The 13,542-nt window shown below is 57.1% G+C and overlaps 1 protein-coding gene across 3 annotated transcripts in view; it reads left to right on the top strand.

Annotated features, from left to right (window-relative positions):
- Positions 1-13,542, top strand: part of SLC38A12 (solute carrier family 38 member 12) — a 53,374-nt gene that overhangs the window by 8,903 nt on the left and 30,929 nt on the right. For 2 of the 3 annotated variants that reach the window (XM_055408647.2, XM_055408648.2), the window contains exons 3-8: positions 1,212-1,333; positions 3,946-4,027; positions 4,597-4,696; positions 5,400-5,477; positions 9,695-9,794; positions 10,262-10,370. In XM_055408647.2, the coding sequence (XP_055264622.2) occupies positions 1,212-1,333; positions 3,946-4,027; positions 4,597-4,696; positions 5,400-5,477; positions 9,695-9,794; positions 10,262-10,370 (591 nt within the window). The remainder of the gene's footprint in view (positions 1-1,211; positions 1,334-3,945; positions 4,028-4,596; positions 4,697-5,399; positions 5,478-9,694; positions 9,795-10,261; positions 10,371-13,542) is intronic. The other variant, XM_055408649.2, reaches the window with a different exon arrangement.

The following is a 13,542-nucleotide window of genomic DNA, read 5'->3' as shown; positions in this document are numbered from 1 at the left end:
TTAGGGAACTGAGGAAGCGGGTGCTGATTCCTCTCCGAGGCCCGGGGTCAGAAAGGTTAGAGCAGGGAAGACGTGGGGAGCTGGCGGGGCAGTGCGAGCTTTCAGGAGCCAGCCGACTGTCAGGGAGGCCGCGGCGGAGCGGGAGGCCTGCGGGGGGCACGGCGGGGACTGGGCAACACAGGGAGCACAAAGGCAGCTGGGTGAGGGTGGACAGGGTGTGGCTGCAGAGGCTTCGGGTCAAAGAAAATAATTTCATGGTGGAGATCTTGAAAACGGAATCATTGGAATTAGCTGAGCTGGGGTCGAGTTGGTGTGAACTCAAGTTAAGCTTCAAACCTGAAGTCAGTGACTCAGCAGTTCCACTGGGAGGTGGGTTGCCACGGGTGACAGGAAGTTGGGAGTGGCTCCCAGTGAGTAGGGGGTTTCTTTGGGGGGTAATGAAATGGAATTAGATGGTGGTGCTGACTGCAGAACTTGTGAATATACTGAAAACCTGTGTACTTTAAACGGCTGAATTTTACGGCACGTGAATTATTATATCTCAATTGTTGTTTTTTTTTATTTTATTTTATTTCGGCCCTGCCACAAGGCTTGCAGGAGGATCTTAGTTCCCCAACCAGGGATTGAACCTGAGTCCCAGCAGGGGAAGCACCAAGTCCTAACCACTGGACCACTGGGAAAACTGAGGGTGGGAAAAGGGAACCAGCATGAATGTTGATGTCCCAAAGGGGAGTTGCAAGGATGGGTGGGGAGGAGGACTGGGTCGCATGCTCAGTGGTCTTGGAAAAGTAGGATTCTTTTGGAGGGTCAGCAGTGTGGGTTGGTCTGTGTGCCAGGTTACCCCAGACATGTTGGCCCACCCTCAGGAAACCCGTGAGTCGGGTTGAGCAGAGAGCTACCATCTAAGACGCAGCTCCGAATAATGTTCACTGATGGAGTGATGGGGGTGAAGACGGGAAAGAGGAGGGTAAACCGAGCCCCAGAGACATTTTGAAAAGACGGATGGACCACGGGCTTTGGTCGCCCAGAGTCCGGCTGCAGATCCTGCCTCCCTGGAACCCAAGAGGAACCCTCCCTTCTTATGTGCCCTCCTGGCTAAGGCCTCCTGGCCTCCACGGGTTTTGTCATCACCCAGGGTCACCCTTGGGAGCCGTTGGGGGTGGTGAGGCTTGTCAGTTTCTGGGCTCAGATGTTGCCTCTCTCGGTTCCAGGTCGGACTGGTGTATATGTTCAACCTTATCGTGGGCACCGGTGCGCTCACCATGCCCAAGGCCTTTGCCACAGCTGGGTGGCTGGTCAGCCTGGTGCTGCTGATATTCCTGGGCTTCATGAGGTAAGAGACCATCCTGGAGTGGGGGTGCTGGGGGTGAAACTGGGGGCACCTCCCCAGGGAGCCCGAACTCTCTCCATCCGTCTGACAGAGACATCTAGTAATAGGTTTGCAGAGCAAGGAGAGGAGGCCCAAAGGTCTTGGGGCGGGGTGGGGGTTCATTCTGATGGAGTAGTTGCCCACCCCCGATCACTGGAAAGTTAAGACCTCTAGGGACCTCCCTTGTGGTCCAGTGTGGTTAAGACTCTGAGATTCCACTGCAGGGGACACAGGTTCCATCCCTGGTTAGGGAACTAAGATCCCACATACCCCGAGGCACAGCAAGACATTAGTAGGAAAAAAAAAACCAAGCAAAGACCTCCAGGTAGGCTCCAGGATGTCTCACGTGGGGCTCACATGTTTCTTCCCTGGCTGGCTTTCCTTCTCTGCCGTGCCCATAATTGCTGAATGTGACCATCCACGTTCATTCCCTGAGAAATTCCCACCCAGCCACAGAAGAGATGCCAGCTAATGTTTCAGGTGATCCAGGCAATCAGCTCGGAATTTAGAGTTTGTTTAAGATAGTTTCACCAAGCAGCGATAAGCAGGCAGGTGCAGTCATATGCAGGTGTTAATCCCACACGGCTTCGTGCCCAGCAGCAAACAGGAGGCCCAGCCCTCGGGGCGCCCGCAGGTGTGTGTGGTTCAGCTGGTGCGTCTACAGGCTGCTCCTCAGGGAACTCACAGGCAGGGGCCCAGGCTGGAGAGGGATTTTGTTGTTCTTGTTTAGTCACTAAGCAAGAAAGCACTTGTCTAGTTGCTCTTTTGCAACCCCGTGGGCTGTAGCCCGCCAGGCTTCCCTGTCCATGGAATTTTCCAGGCAAGAATACTGGAGGAGCTTGCCGTTTCCTCCTCCGGGGCATCTTCCTGACCCAGGGATTGACTCCACGTCTCCTGCATTGGCAGGTGGATGCTTTACCACTGAGCCGCCCAGGAAACCCCGCAGAATTTAGTAGCTGAAGCCAACTAAGACCTACAGGAGGCTGCACGGGCGGGAAAAGGTCCCTGTTTTTCCCTTTCTTCCCATGTTTCCCCCTGGGGGTTGTATATAGCCTCCAGGTACTGTGGGCTCATTACGTCCTGCAAGCTCTGTGGCCAGGAGCCCTAGACATCCTTGTCCTCCTGTGACTCCGCCGTCCCCTTCAAAGGACCTTCAGCGCAGGCAGCCGCCTGAAAGGGAAGCGGTTATTGGGGGCGCCCAGGCAGGGGCCGCCACGCCCCCACAAACACATTATATTCCAACACGATCCACGAGCTGGCTTCATGCAGCCACGAGAGCCTCTTTATGCCTTAATTAAGATGGATTTTAGTTTTACTTCCCAAAAGAAGAGGCAATGGAAAACCCTTAAAATGGTCACTTAGGCAAGATAATGAGAAACCTTTCTAGGAGGAGCTGCGGTGGCTGGAGTTTCAGGGCTGGCTGCCCCTCCCCCACTGGGTGTGGGTTAACTCCTGGGCACCCCTCCCCCTGCCCCTGTCCCCACCGCCTGACTGCCAGCCTGCGGCAGGTGCCAGCACCCAAGGTGAGCCGGGGGGCCCTGCGGCAAACCCGCCTGCCCAGCGGCTTCAAGAAAGAGGGAGGTGAATGTTCCTGAATGTTCCACCCGCTCCATTTCAGCAGGGGTGGGGTCACTCAGGTTTTAGCAGCAGGAACACAGCCCTGGCCCTGCCCCGTAATGTCTGCTCGCAGAGCATTCTTGCTGTCTCCCCGGTCTCTCTGGTTTCCTTAAGAAAAGTAGATTCTCTTCGCGCTAGTCTCACTTCTCACAAAGGTCTGATGCCACCTCCCAATCTCTGTTTTGATTCGGGCCAGATTATTAGGCTATTAAAATATTTGTTAATATGTTTTAACATATTAATTAAATATGTTGACTTATTGCATTCTTTCTTTCTTTATTTTAATGGCTAACATTAAAATAACAATTATTTTAGTATTAGCCAGATTATTAGGAAAGTTAAAGTAACCCCCACCCCCACCCGCACCCCGACGAAGTAAAAAGGGGAGGGTGATTCCAGAGCCAAGCATCCTTTTCAGTCATCCACACCTGTGCTCCGTTCATCAGCATGTGTAACTGGGATTGACCGCTTGGCTAGCGAGGAGACGTGAGAGCTGCCCACTGCCCTTCCCTGAAGCCCCGGGCAGTCCCCTTGTGGATCAGCCTCCTCCTCCCAGTGTAGAGTCTCACCTGCTGTCTCTCTGCCCCCCATCTCTCCCACCTCTGCCCCCAACAGGCGCCTCCTGGGGTGCTATACCGCCTCGCCCCCGAGTCACCTCCCCACCAAGGCCACACCCTCTCCTTCCCATCAGCTTGATTCACACCCTGGTCTCCTGTGCACTGAGAATACATTCTAAATAGAAACAGACATCAGGGCGAGCCCATGAGGCGCCGTGGAGGCACACACACCTTCTTACGGGGTCAGACCCATCCCGGGACTTGCGGTCCCTTCCTCACCAGAGAGAATGCTTTGGGCTGGCTGGTTGGTGGGTCCAGTTTTCAATGGCTTTGCCTTTTATTTTGTACCTCCTCCAACCTCCTCCCTGCCTTTGGTGATTAACCCGTGGCCTTTTCCTCCAGCTTTGTGACGACTACCTTCGTGGTGGAGGCCATGGGGGCGGCCAACGCTCAGCTCCGCTGGAAGAGGATGGAAACCCACCAGGTGTGTGGGCCACCCTGGGCTCCGGCCGTGGGGCTGCCAAGTGCAGAGAGCAGGCTAGGCCTCCCCTGCTCCCCCCTCCTGACCATGGGCAGCTCTGGGACCTGGAAACGTTAAATAAAGGCACTCAGTCGTGCCCGACTCTGTGACCCATGGACTGTAGCCCACCAGGCTCCTCTGTCCAAGGAATTCTCTAGGCAAGAATTCTGGAGGGGGTTGCCATTTCCTTCTCCAGAACCTGGACCCCCTCTGGACCCTAGCGAGGAGCTGAAGTTCGCAGCCATGTCAGCTTCCAGAATATGCACAGCCTCTGCTGTTGCTCCCTCCTCCCCAGTGCTCTCCGGCATCCCCTCATTGCTCCCTCCTCCCTCTGACCTGGGAACCTTCATCCCAGGACCCATGCTACACCTCTCCCTCTGAGCGCCTCTGACCCTCTGATGGGACAGCCGGGAGTATGGAGAGCTCCCTGCTCAGATGCCTTCTAGGAAGAGAGAACACAGCAAGCAGGCTCGCCCTTGGGTGTCCCCTTTTCTTTCCGGAATTCCTCACCCTCCGCATCCCACCCCTCCCAGGAGGAGGAAGACGACGACTCCTCCTCCTCGGCCTCCGACAGCGACGTTCTCGCCCAGGACAGCTACGAGCGGGCGGAGAAACGGCCCATCCTGTCTGTGCGTAAGTCTTGGGGTTCCAGGCTGGGCCACGCTCCCCTCTGGCCCACAGGGTTCCCCTTCCTCATGGAGAGGGCTCAGGGCGGGGCCGGGGGTTCTCCCTGCAGAGAGCGCTTCCCAGCTGAGGGCTGATCCTGGGAAGGCAGCAGGAAATATACAGCGGGGCTGCGGCCCTGAAACAGCAGCCCTAGAGCCGGGCCAGGCTCCCCACTGCTGGATCTGCCGCCAACTGTTGTCTGCAGTGTGGAGAGGGCCCTTGACCTCAGCCCCTGGAAGCCTGAGTCCATGTCGGATCTCTAACTTCTCTCCTTCCTGTCCCACGGGACAGACACACACCCAGAGCCCAGCTGAGCCAGGGAGGCACCCCCACCTTCCCTCTCACCCCACAGTGAGCATCCCTTGCTCCCTTTCTATAGACATTTTCTTTTTTCCTTTATTTATTTTTGGCTGCACTTAGGGGCACATGGGATCTTCGTTTCCCGACCAGGGATCGAACCCGTGACCCCTGCGATGGAAGCTCAGAGTCCTGACCACCAGGGAGCCTCCTCTATGGGTGTTTTTAAAAATGTTTCAAGCAGGAAACACAAGGAAAAGTTTTCTTAAGAGTTTGAGCTCCTTGGGATTTCATTATTCTGGAGGATTCAGTGAGCCCAGCACCCCTCCTCGTGGGAAAAAATAACACCGCCTCTTTCCCCTTGGCTCCACAGAGAGGCGCGGATCAAACCTTTTCGAGATCACAGACCGGGTGGAGATGGGACAGATGGCCTCCATGTTCTTCAATAAAGGTGGGGTGCTTTCTCCGCGTGGGGAGCGGGCAGGGAAAGCTGGTGCCTTCCCGCGGGCCGGGGCTCCAGGGTCGGGGGTTCCACCTCGCCTGAGAACGGGGCACGGGAGAGGGAGGAACAGATTCTTGGCCTGAGAAGCCACCTTGCTGGGAGGCCTGAACCCCTGAACCAAGGTGTTCTCTTGGTTCCCTCCCTGTTCAGTGTATCGGGAATAATGAAGCAGCTAGTGGTAAAGGACCCTCCTGCCAATGCAGGAAACATGGGTTCAATCCCTGGGTCAGGAAGATCCCCCACAGAAGGAAACGGCAACCCATTTCGGTATTCTTGCTTGGAGAATCCCATGGACAGAGGAGCCTGGTGGGCTACAGTCCATGAGGTCTCAAAGAGTCAGACACTAAAAAACAACAACTTACAACTCTGGGGGCTTCCCTTGTGGCTCAGCTGGTAAAGAATCCGTGTGCAATGCAGGAGACCCCAGTTCAATTCCTGGGTCAGGAAGATCCCCTGGAGAAGGGATAGGCTACCCACTGCAGTGTTCTTGGGTTTCCCTTGTGGCTCAGCTGGTAAAGAATCCGCCTGCAATGTGGGAGACCTGGGTTCGATCCCTGGGTTGGGAAGATCCCCTGGAGAAGGGAAAGGCTCCCCACTCCAGTATTCTGGCCTGGAGAATGCCATGGACTGTATAGTCCACGGGGTCACAAAGAGTCGGACACGACTGACCAACTTTCAGTACCAACTATGGCTCATACAGGTTGGGTCCCAGACAGCTTTCCAGTGGAGGCGGCTGGTGGTTCTCTGCCTCTTTCTTGATTGCCTCTGCTTCTCTTTTCTTCTGGACTGTTGTGTCTAGGACAGCACGGAGCACCCACCGTGTAGTGACAGCAGGGTGGCGTGCGGCTGTGTGTGGGGAGGGTGTCTTCACAGTGGCCAGCAGAGGGCGCCAGGAGCCCGTGCTCAGGGCCGCCGTCTGGACTCTGCAGGGCTGATCGTGACCTCCCGGCGTGCTCCACCTGCTGCCCGGTGGGATTCAAGGACAGTGGCCAGCTCAGATGCTGCTGTCCGTGTCGGTTGTCCTAGGAACAACATCTTAGGCCTCCATTCCAAGTCTTGTTCTTCTGGGAGATGATCTGTTAAAGGGTTTAGTTTTTGTAATGCCCGAACCTTCACAGAGAGTCAGACACATCCCAGGAAATGCTTGACCTTGCAGTTACCTAAGGAGATTTTTCTGCCCCTTCGTCCAAGCCCCCTGTGTGCAGAGGGGAGCATCTCCACTGGCTGTTTCCAGTCTTGAATGTGGCTGCGCTGAGCTGGAGCCAAGGCGGGGACTGTGGAAACTAGAATCTTCTTGGCTGTTTCTTAGGATGCCAAGCATCCACTCATTACCGTGGTGGGGTGTGACGGGAGTTGGTGATCGAGGTCACCCCAGAGCCTGCCTCCGCCCTCCCCAGCAGACCAGCCTCAGGGAGAACTCTCAGAACTCATGAGAATGAGACTGGCTGTGTCTGGGCCCTCTGTGCTCTTCTTTCGTCCTGATGCTCTCTCCCCGTCTCGTTATCAGAGACTGCCACTGCACAGCCTCCCACCACACGCAAGCTTCGAAACAGAGTGCACATCGAAGCGAGGGCTACTGCTGCTGCTGCTGCTAAGTCACTTCAGTCGTGTCCGACTCTGTGTGACCCCATAGACGGAAGCCCACCAGGCTCCCCTGTCCCTGGGATTCTCCAGGCAAGAACACTGGAGCGGGTTGCCATTTCCTTCTCCAATGTGTGAAAGTGAAAAGTGAAAGTGAGGTCGCTCAGTCGTGTCCGACCCTTATTGACCCCACGGACTGCAGCCCACCAGGCTCCTCCATCCATGGGAGTTTCTAGGCAATACTACTGGAGTGGCTTGCCATTGCCTTCTCCAATGTGTGAAAGTTAAAAGTGAAAGTGAAGTCGCTCAGTCGTGTCCGACCCTTAGCGACCCCATGGACTGCAGCCCACCAGGCTCCTCCATCCATGGGAGTTTCTAGGCAAGAGTACTGGAGTGGCTTGCCATTGCCATTGCCTTCTCCGGAAGCGAGGGCATACACCTCTTAAACCTCCTTCCTAACCTTCATGTTTTACAGTCCGCTCTGATTTCTTTAAGAATTCTGGGAACTTGCAGTTTCGGGTTTTTTTGTATTGCTGTGTATGTGTGCCCCACAGCCTAGACTTCTAGGTTACCCGAAACTGATAGAAAATAAACATACTCGTTCGAGAGCAGCTCAGACACAGAAGACACCCTTCCCTGTCTGCTCCAGGGTTTCTCAAGCTCGGCCCTGTTGCCGTGTGGCTGGACCCTTCTTCACTGGGCAGCCTGCCCTGCGTGTTGTAGGATGTTGAGTAGCACCCTTGTCCCCACTAGTGGTCAGTAGCACTTGCCCAGTCCTGACCATCAAAAATGTCCTCAGACTTTGCCAAATGTCCCCAGCAGGAGGTGGGGGCACAGTCACCGCCTCCCTCCCCCAACTGGAACCACTGCTCAACTCAATCCTAATTCAGCGATCACCCCCGTTACCTTTGGAAGGGCTGCCACCCTCCACACAAGGCTCCCTGGGGGTCCAGACTCAGTCCTGTAATTAGAAATGCCAGGCCTGGTCACTGCTGTCCTCAAGGAAGTGCATTGATCCTCCCACTTTGTGTCTCGTAATGAAATTTATTGATCAGGGAGGGCCAGTGGCAGTTTATAAACAGCTGACACAAGTACACTGCGGGTGGAGGAAAGGCTGGGAGCGGGGAGGGGCGGTGACCTCACTGCATGACTTGAGGGGGAGCCGGACTCAGAGCCGGGGGTGAGAGGCGGTGACCCCCCCACAACCCCTGAGGGGCCGCCAAGCTTGGCTGTCAGCGCTCTCTGAAGCCCTCCAGGGTTCTTCCAAGAACAGTGTCTTCTGAGTCTTTTCCTCCTAGACTCCTAGGAGCAGAGCCAATCGCAGATAGCCCAGGAGGAACTTGTCCCTGACTTTCCCCTCCCACCACCCCTGGGGACCCAGAGACTCTTTGGAGCCACCAGGATTAGAAGGGAACTGTCACTTCATTTTTCTTTATGTTCTCGGCGACACCAGCAGCTTGAGATCAGTGACACCGAAAACAAGCCCTCAGTTTGAACAGGAGTTTGAGGCTGGCTTAGGCCGTGACCCTGAGGTCGTAGGGCCCAGATGCTTTTTTAAGGCACTTTTATACCGGGTCTTTATAGCCAGAATCACGTGTGGAATTTAGCACAGGCTGAATTCTTCTCACTAGACAGGATTAGAGACGGTCAGGGACTTGTCAGGGTTGGGAAATGAGGCTGGTAGGATTAAGACCAGAGCTGAGCTCCTGGGTCCTAGTCCAGGCCCCTCCTTGGGGGAAAGGGACCAAGGTTGGCCTCTGCAGAGAGACCTTCCTTGTCAGCATCCTCCCCGCGAGTGATTCTGGTAAGAAGGAAAGTGAGCCACTCCCCACCCCCAGCACACCAGGCCACCCTCGCCCTTGGTGCTTGGTGATGGGCCACATTCAGAAGGAGCCACTTGGCCTTATCCAGGGCTTTTTACCCTCTTGTTTTCAGCTTTGGGGCTTCCCTGGTAGCTCAGCTGGTTAAGAATCCACCTGCAATGCAGGAGACCTGGGTTCGATCCCTGGGTTGGGAAGAGCCCCTGGAGAAGGGAAAGGCTACCCACTCCAGTATTCCAGCCTGGAGAATTCCATGCACTGTAGAGTCCACGGGGTCACAAAGAGTCAGACACGACTGAGCGAGTTTCAGCTTCCGGAGCTGGGCCGCTCCCTGTTATCTTCTTGCTTTTCAGTCCCTCAGTCTTCTATCTTGGAGCCCTGCATGTGGCTGCAAAGGAGCCCCAGCCCAGGCCAGCCCTGGGGTTCAGGCCCCTGCCTCGGGCCATCCCCTCTGCCCCCTGCCCACCCTCACCGGGCAGCATGTCCCGAGCGCAGATGCCTCCAGGTCCTCCGCGGCCAGTCCGTGCCCCACGCTGGTTCTGCAGCCGGTCTGGGTTCAGAACCTCTCTGATCCAGCCTGGCCCAGCCCCCCGCTCTCAGGTGACAGTCACGAGCAGACACGTCTCCCGCCAGCATCATGGTGTAGGCAGCCAGAATGAGAGGCAGGGCTTGGGGGAGGCCTTCCCCACTCCGCTCAGAGAGCGAGCCGCCGTTGTGAGAAAAGCAGGCGGGCGGCTCCCTGACCGATGGTTCTGTTGCTTCCAGTGGGGGTCAACCTGTTCTACTTCTGCATCATCGTCTACCTGTACGGGGACCTGGCCATCTACGCCGCGGCCGTGCCCTTCTCCCTCATGCAGGTGACCTGGTGAGTGTCCCCGCCCCTGCCCCCACCAGCTGCAGCCAGGCAGGCTCCCTCGGGCGGTTGGGACACTGTTTTCTCAGGGTGGTGTCACTCAGGTCTCAGTGAGTGACTCCATCAGCGTCCCCAGCAGGTCAGTGTCCGAAGCCCTTCTTCGCACGTGCTACGGCCAGCCGTGCGTCCTGGTCTGCAGAGACAGGTTCCTCACCACTGTCCCTTCCCTGCCCCGTTGGGAAGGGGACCAGGGTTCCCACCGAGGGCTCCTGAGTGGCCGAGAAACAGTACAGCGGAATTAGGGGACAGTGCCTGCCCCCAGAAACAGGAAAGCCTGCAGGGTCAGATCGTGGGACCAGAAGCCGCAATGCGGGGTGGGGCGTGGAGGTTCGGCGATTGCCCACAACTGACAAAGGCAGGTTCTGTCGGCTTCCGGCCCAGCAGGGAGGCCCCCACTGAGCCACCGTTCTCTTCATCAGCAGCGCCCTGGGCAATGACTCGTGCGGCGTGGAGGCCGACGCCAAGTACAACGACACGGACCCGTGCTGGGGGCCCCTGCGCCGCATGGACGCCTACCGCATCTACCTGGTGAGTGGTGGCCGGGGGGGACCCGGGCCTGTGCGTCGCCTTCACTCGGCTGGAGCTCTGCCCAGAGAGGAGCGTCGACACAGCTCCACACCCTGGCTGCTTCCGGGCTCTCAGTCCTGGTGGAAGGTGGATCGTGTCACTGCAGCGCCAGCCTCAGGGTGGCCAGGCCACCAGGTCTCTGTCGTATGTGGTCTGAAGCTGGCATTCAGACCGGTGCCAGCTCCAGAGTTGACGGTGACGAGCTCTCATAAACTTAGCTCAGGGCTTTAGGGCACGCTTAGCAAAGCCCCGTTAAGAGGCCCCGGGCTGGTTTTCTGGAAACTTTTCCTGTTTTGACCTTCCACCCACCCAACCCACCAGTGCGTGAGTGGATCCCAGGATTCCTGGCTGGGCGGGTGGGACTGAGCTGTCTCACAGAGACCCTGATTACGGGCAGCTTCCCTCAGCCCAGCTCGCTCTCCGTCTTCCCTGCTCCCTGTAGACAAGGGAAGATGAATCTCCAGGCTCCGTCTTGATTTCTTTGTGCCGTTGCGGAGAGGTTGGGGGTTGGAGGGGGGAATTGGAGCTGAGTGACACACCCCATGAGTCTCGGGTAATAAACCAGAGGCGGGAATCTGTCTCTGCCTGGTTTGCAGGCGGGACTCAGAGATGGTTCCCTCGCGCGTGTGCAGCATCTGTTCAGACTCTCCGATGCCTCTTGGTACTCCTTAGCCCTGACACAGATTTAGGGGCCTCAGGTGACACACAGCTTGACACGTGGCCGCCTAGCTGAGGGGGAGCGTGAGGCAGAGCCGTGAGAGAGGCAGGGAGCCGGCCTCTTAATTGTCCTTATCCTGCCAGCCATTCCCGCAGCTCTGCCAAGGCTGTGCTGTTCAGCTCTGAATTCGGTTAGCCCCCAGGACTGGTTCTGCCTTCTTAGCCCCACCCTCCAGACCTGCCCCCAGGGTAGTCCTGTGGTCCAGCCCTGGGAGACACTCATTTTCCTCTGTTTCTGAAACAGTCAGGCTCCAGCCAGGAGTCTGTCTTCTCGGAGAACTGTATCTCACCCGAGGTCCAGTGGGACCTGGGTGGCAGGTTTTCCCAGCTGCGCCCCCCCCGATTCCCCAGCCTTGGGGGCAGACAGAGGACTCCTCAGGGCCCCCAGAAGACTGGAGGCCTGGTAGCCTCTTAGCATCTCAACAAACCGTGAGTGACAGACTTAGCAAAAGCGACGGTGAGTGTGAGGACCCGTCTGGATCTCTGACTGACGTTGCAGAGGAGGGGGTTGAGGAAAGGGTCCAAGAGGCCCAGCACCGACCTGGGGGCAGGTTCAAGCCTGAGGGTCAGCGGGGGAGGCCCTCAGGTGGGTCCTTCCGCGGTGGGGCTGCTGGAGGCTGGGCAGGGTCTGTCCAGCACGTCCCCCCGCCCGTCCGCAAGACAGACGTGGAGCGCAGGGAGTTCCAGCTGCTGCCACGGGCCTGGTGAATTATTTAGCACCGTTATTATTGCCTTATTAAATCGTTCCTCCTCTTAGTCCTGTAAAGCTTCCACATGATGGAAGCCTCCCTTCCTGAATCTCAATAACTCTCTGGGCGAACAGAAGGAACCCTTCAGGAAAGCAGACAGGCATTAATTACTGCCTTCATCTCCCAGATATTACACTTATAACTCATGACGCTAATTGCCACCAGGCCCCCACAAGCCACACAACACAGGATGGGCGGGTGGGGTGAGGTCGAGCAGAACCAGAGCCCTTCCCCTGCAGGGTGTTAACACCCTCCCACCTCCCCCGGCCGCTGCCACCGGGGGCTTCTGTTCGCTCAGGTGTTCAGTTGAGACACACTCATCTGCCTGGTTTGGAGAAACTCCAAGCAGGCGGACTTCAGCGCCGTCTCAGAAGTTACTTTACAACTTCACATGTGGCTCCCGGGGTCCACAGCCTCTGCAGCACCGAGCCTTCTGACCCTGAACACTGGGGGCTCCGTCCCTGTGCCAGCCGCCCCCTGTTAGTGCGTCGGAAGCGGCCCCGTGACTGAAGAAGGGGGTCGGCCGACGTGGGCTTCCTTCCTCGGCCCTGGGTGCTCTGTGCTAACGGCGCCTTCCCTCCCAAGTCTGGCCTGAGGGGCTCACCCCGTGTCCTTGCTCCGTGAGGTGGGCCCTTAGGTCATGGGAGACGAGGGGCATCCTTTTCCCTCGCCTTCCCACCCCCCACCCACCGCCGCAGTCATTCATGTTTAGAAGATTGTCCCTCCAGGCTAGAGATTCCCACCACAGCTCTTTCCTTCTTTCCTTCCTTAAATATTTATTTATTGGGCTGCACCGGGTCTTGCTTGCAGCATGCAGGTTCTTTTTAGTAACAGCATGTGAACTCTTAGTTTCGGCTGCTGGGATCTAGTTCCCTGACCAGCGATCGAACCCAGGCCCCCTGCATTGGAAGCGCGGAGTCTTAGCCACTGGACCACCAGGGAAGCCGCCCACCCAACCCCCACCCACCCCTTGGCAATTCTTTCTACCAGCTGTTTTGCTGCCTCGTTGGGCAAGACAGCGGGTGGGTTTAAGGCCCCTTTCCCACTCCAGACACAGTCACTTCTTTGTCTCAGGTAAACCTTGCGCCTGTCCAGCCTGCCTGTTTCAAAGGATCTCTGATAGCCACTTCTTGTCTTTTCCAGGCCAGTATAGTCTGGCTTCTACTTTATGATTTAGCTTTTAGAAAGTCCTTGGAAATCGTCTCTCCTGTGCCTCCCCGGGACTGCTGCTGAGATGCTCACGCAGGACAAGATCACTCAGGATATATTAGCTGCCTTCGGAGGCCAGCCCGTGTGTAACATCGCGAGCGCTTGCGAGGAGGGAGCTTCCTCTGCCCGCAGCCACCAGTGGCCTCCCCGAAGCCCTTGACCGTGACGAACGGAAAATTCCTTCTCCCCCACCCCTTGGCCTGTGAGCTCCGTCCACATCCTGTGATTCCAGTGCAGCTGATCTGAGTCACTTTCTCCGTCTCCTCCCTCCTTGGAGTAGCCACAGGGCACTGTAAAGTCGGGGGTGGTCCCACGAGTCACGTGTGCCCCCTGGGCGTCCCAGCAAGATGCCACAGCTGGGGCCAGCGGTGACCCAGGCCCCATCCAGAGGGTCCATGCAAGTTAGCATCCGGATCTGATCCTCAGATCCCCGCCCCATCTCCAATCCCACCACCCCA

The sequence above is a fragment of the Moschus berezovskii genome, chromosome 20 (assembly GCF_049115385.1).
Source record: "Moschus berezovskii isolate FMDL1 chromosome 20, NW_MosBer_1.0, whole genome shotgun sequence".
NCBI lineage: Eukaryota > Metazoa > Chordata > Mammalia > Artiodactyla > Moschidae > Moschus > Moschus berezovskii.
The sequence above is the reverse complement of the archived record's forward strand: the minus strand, read 5'-3'. Positions and strand labels throughout refer to the sequence as shown.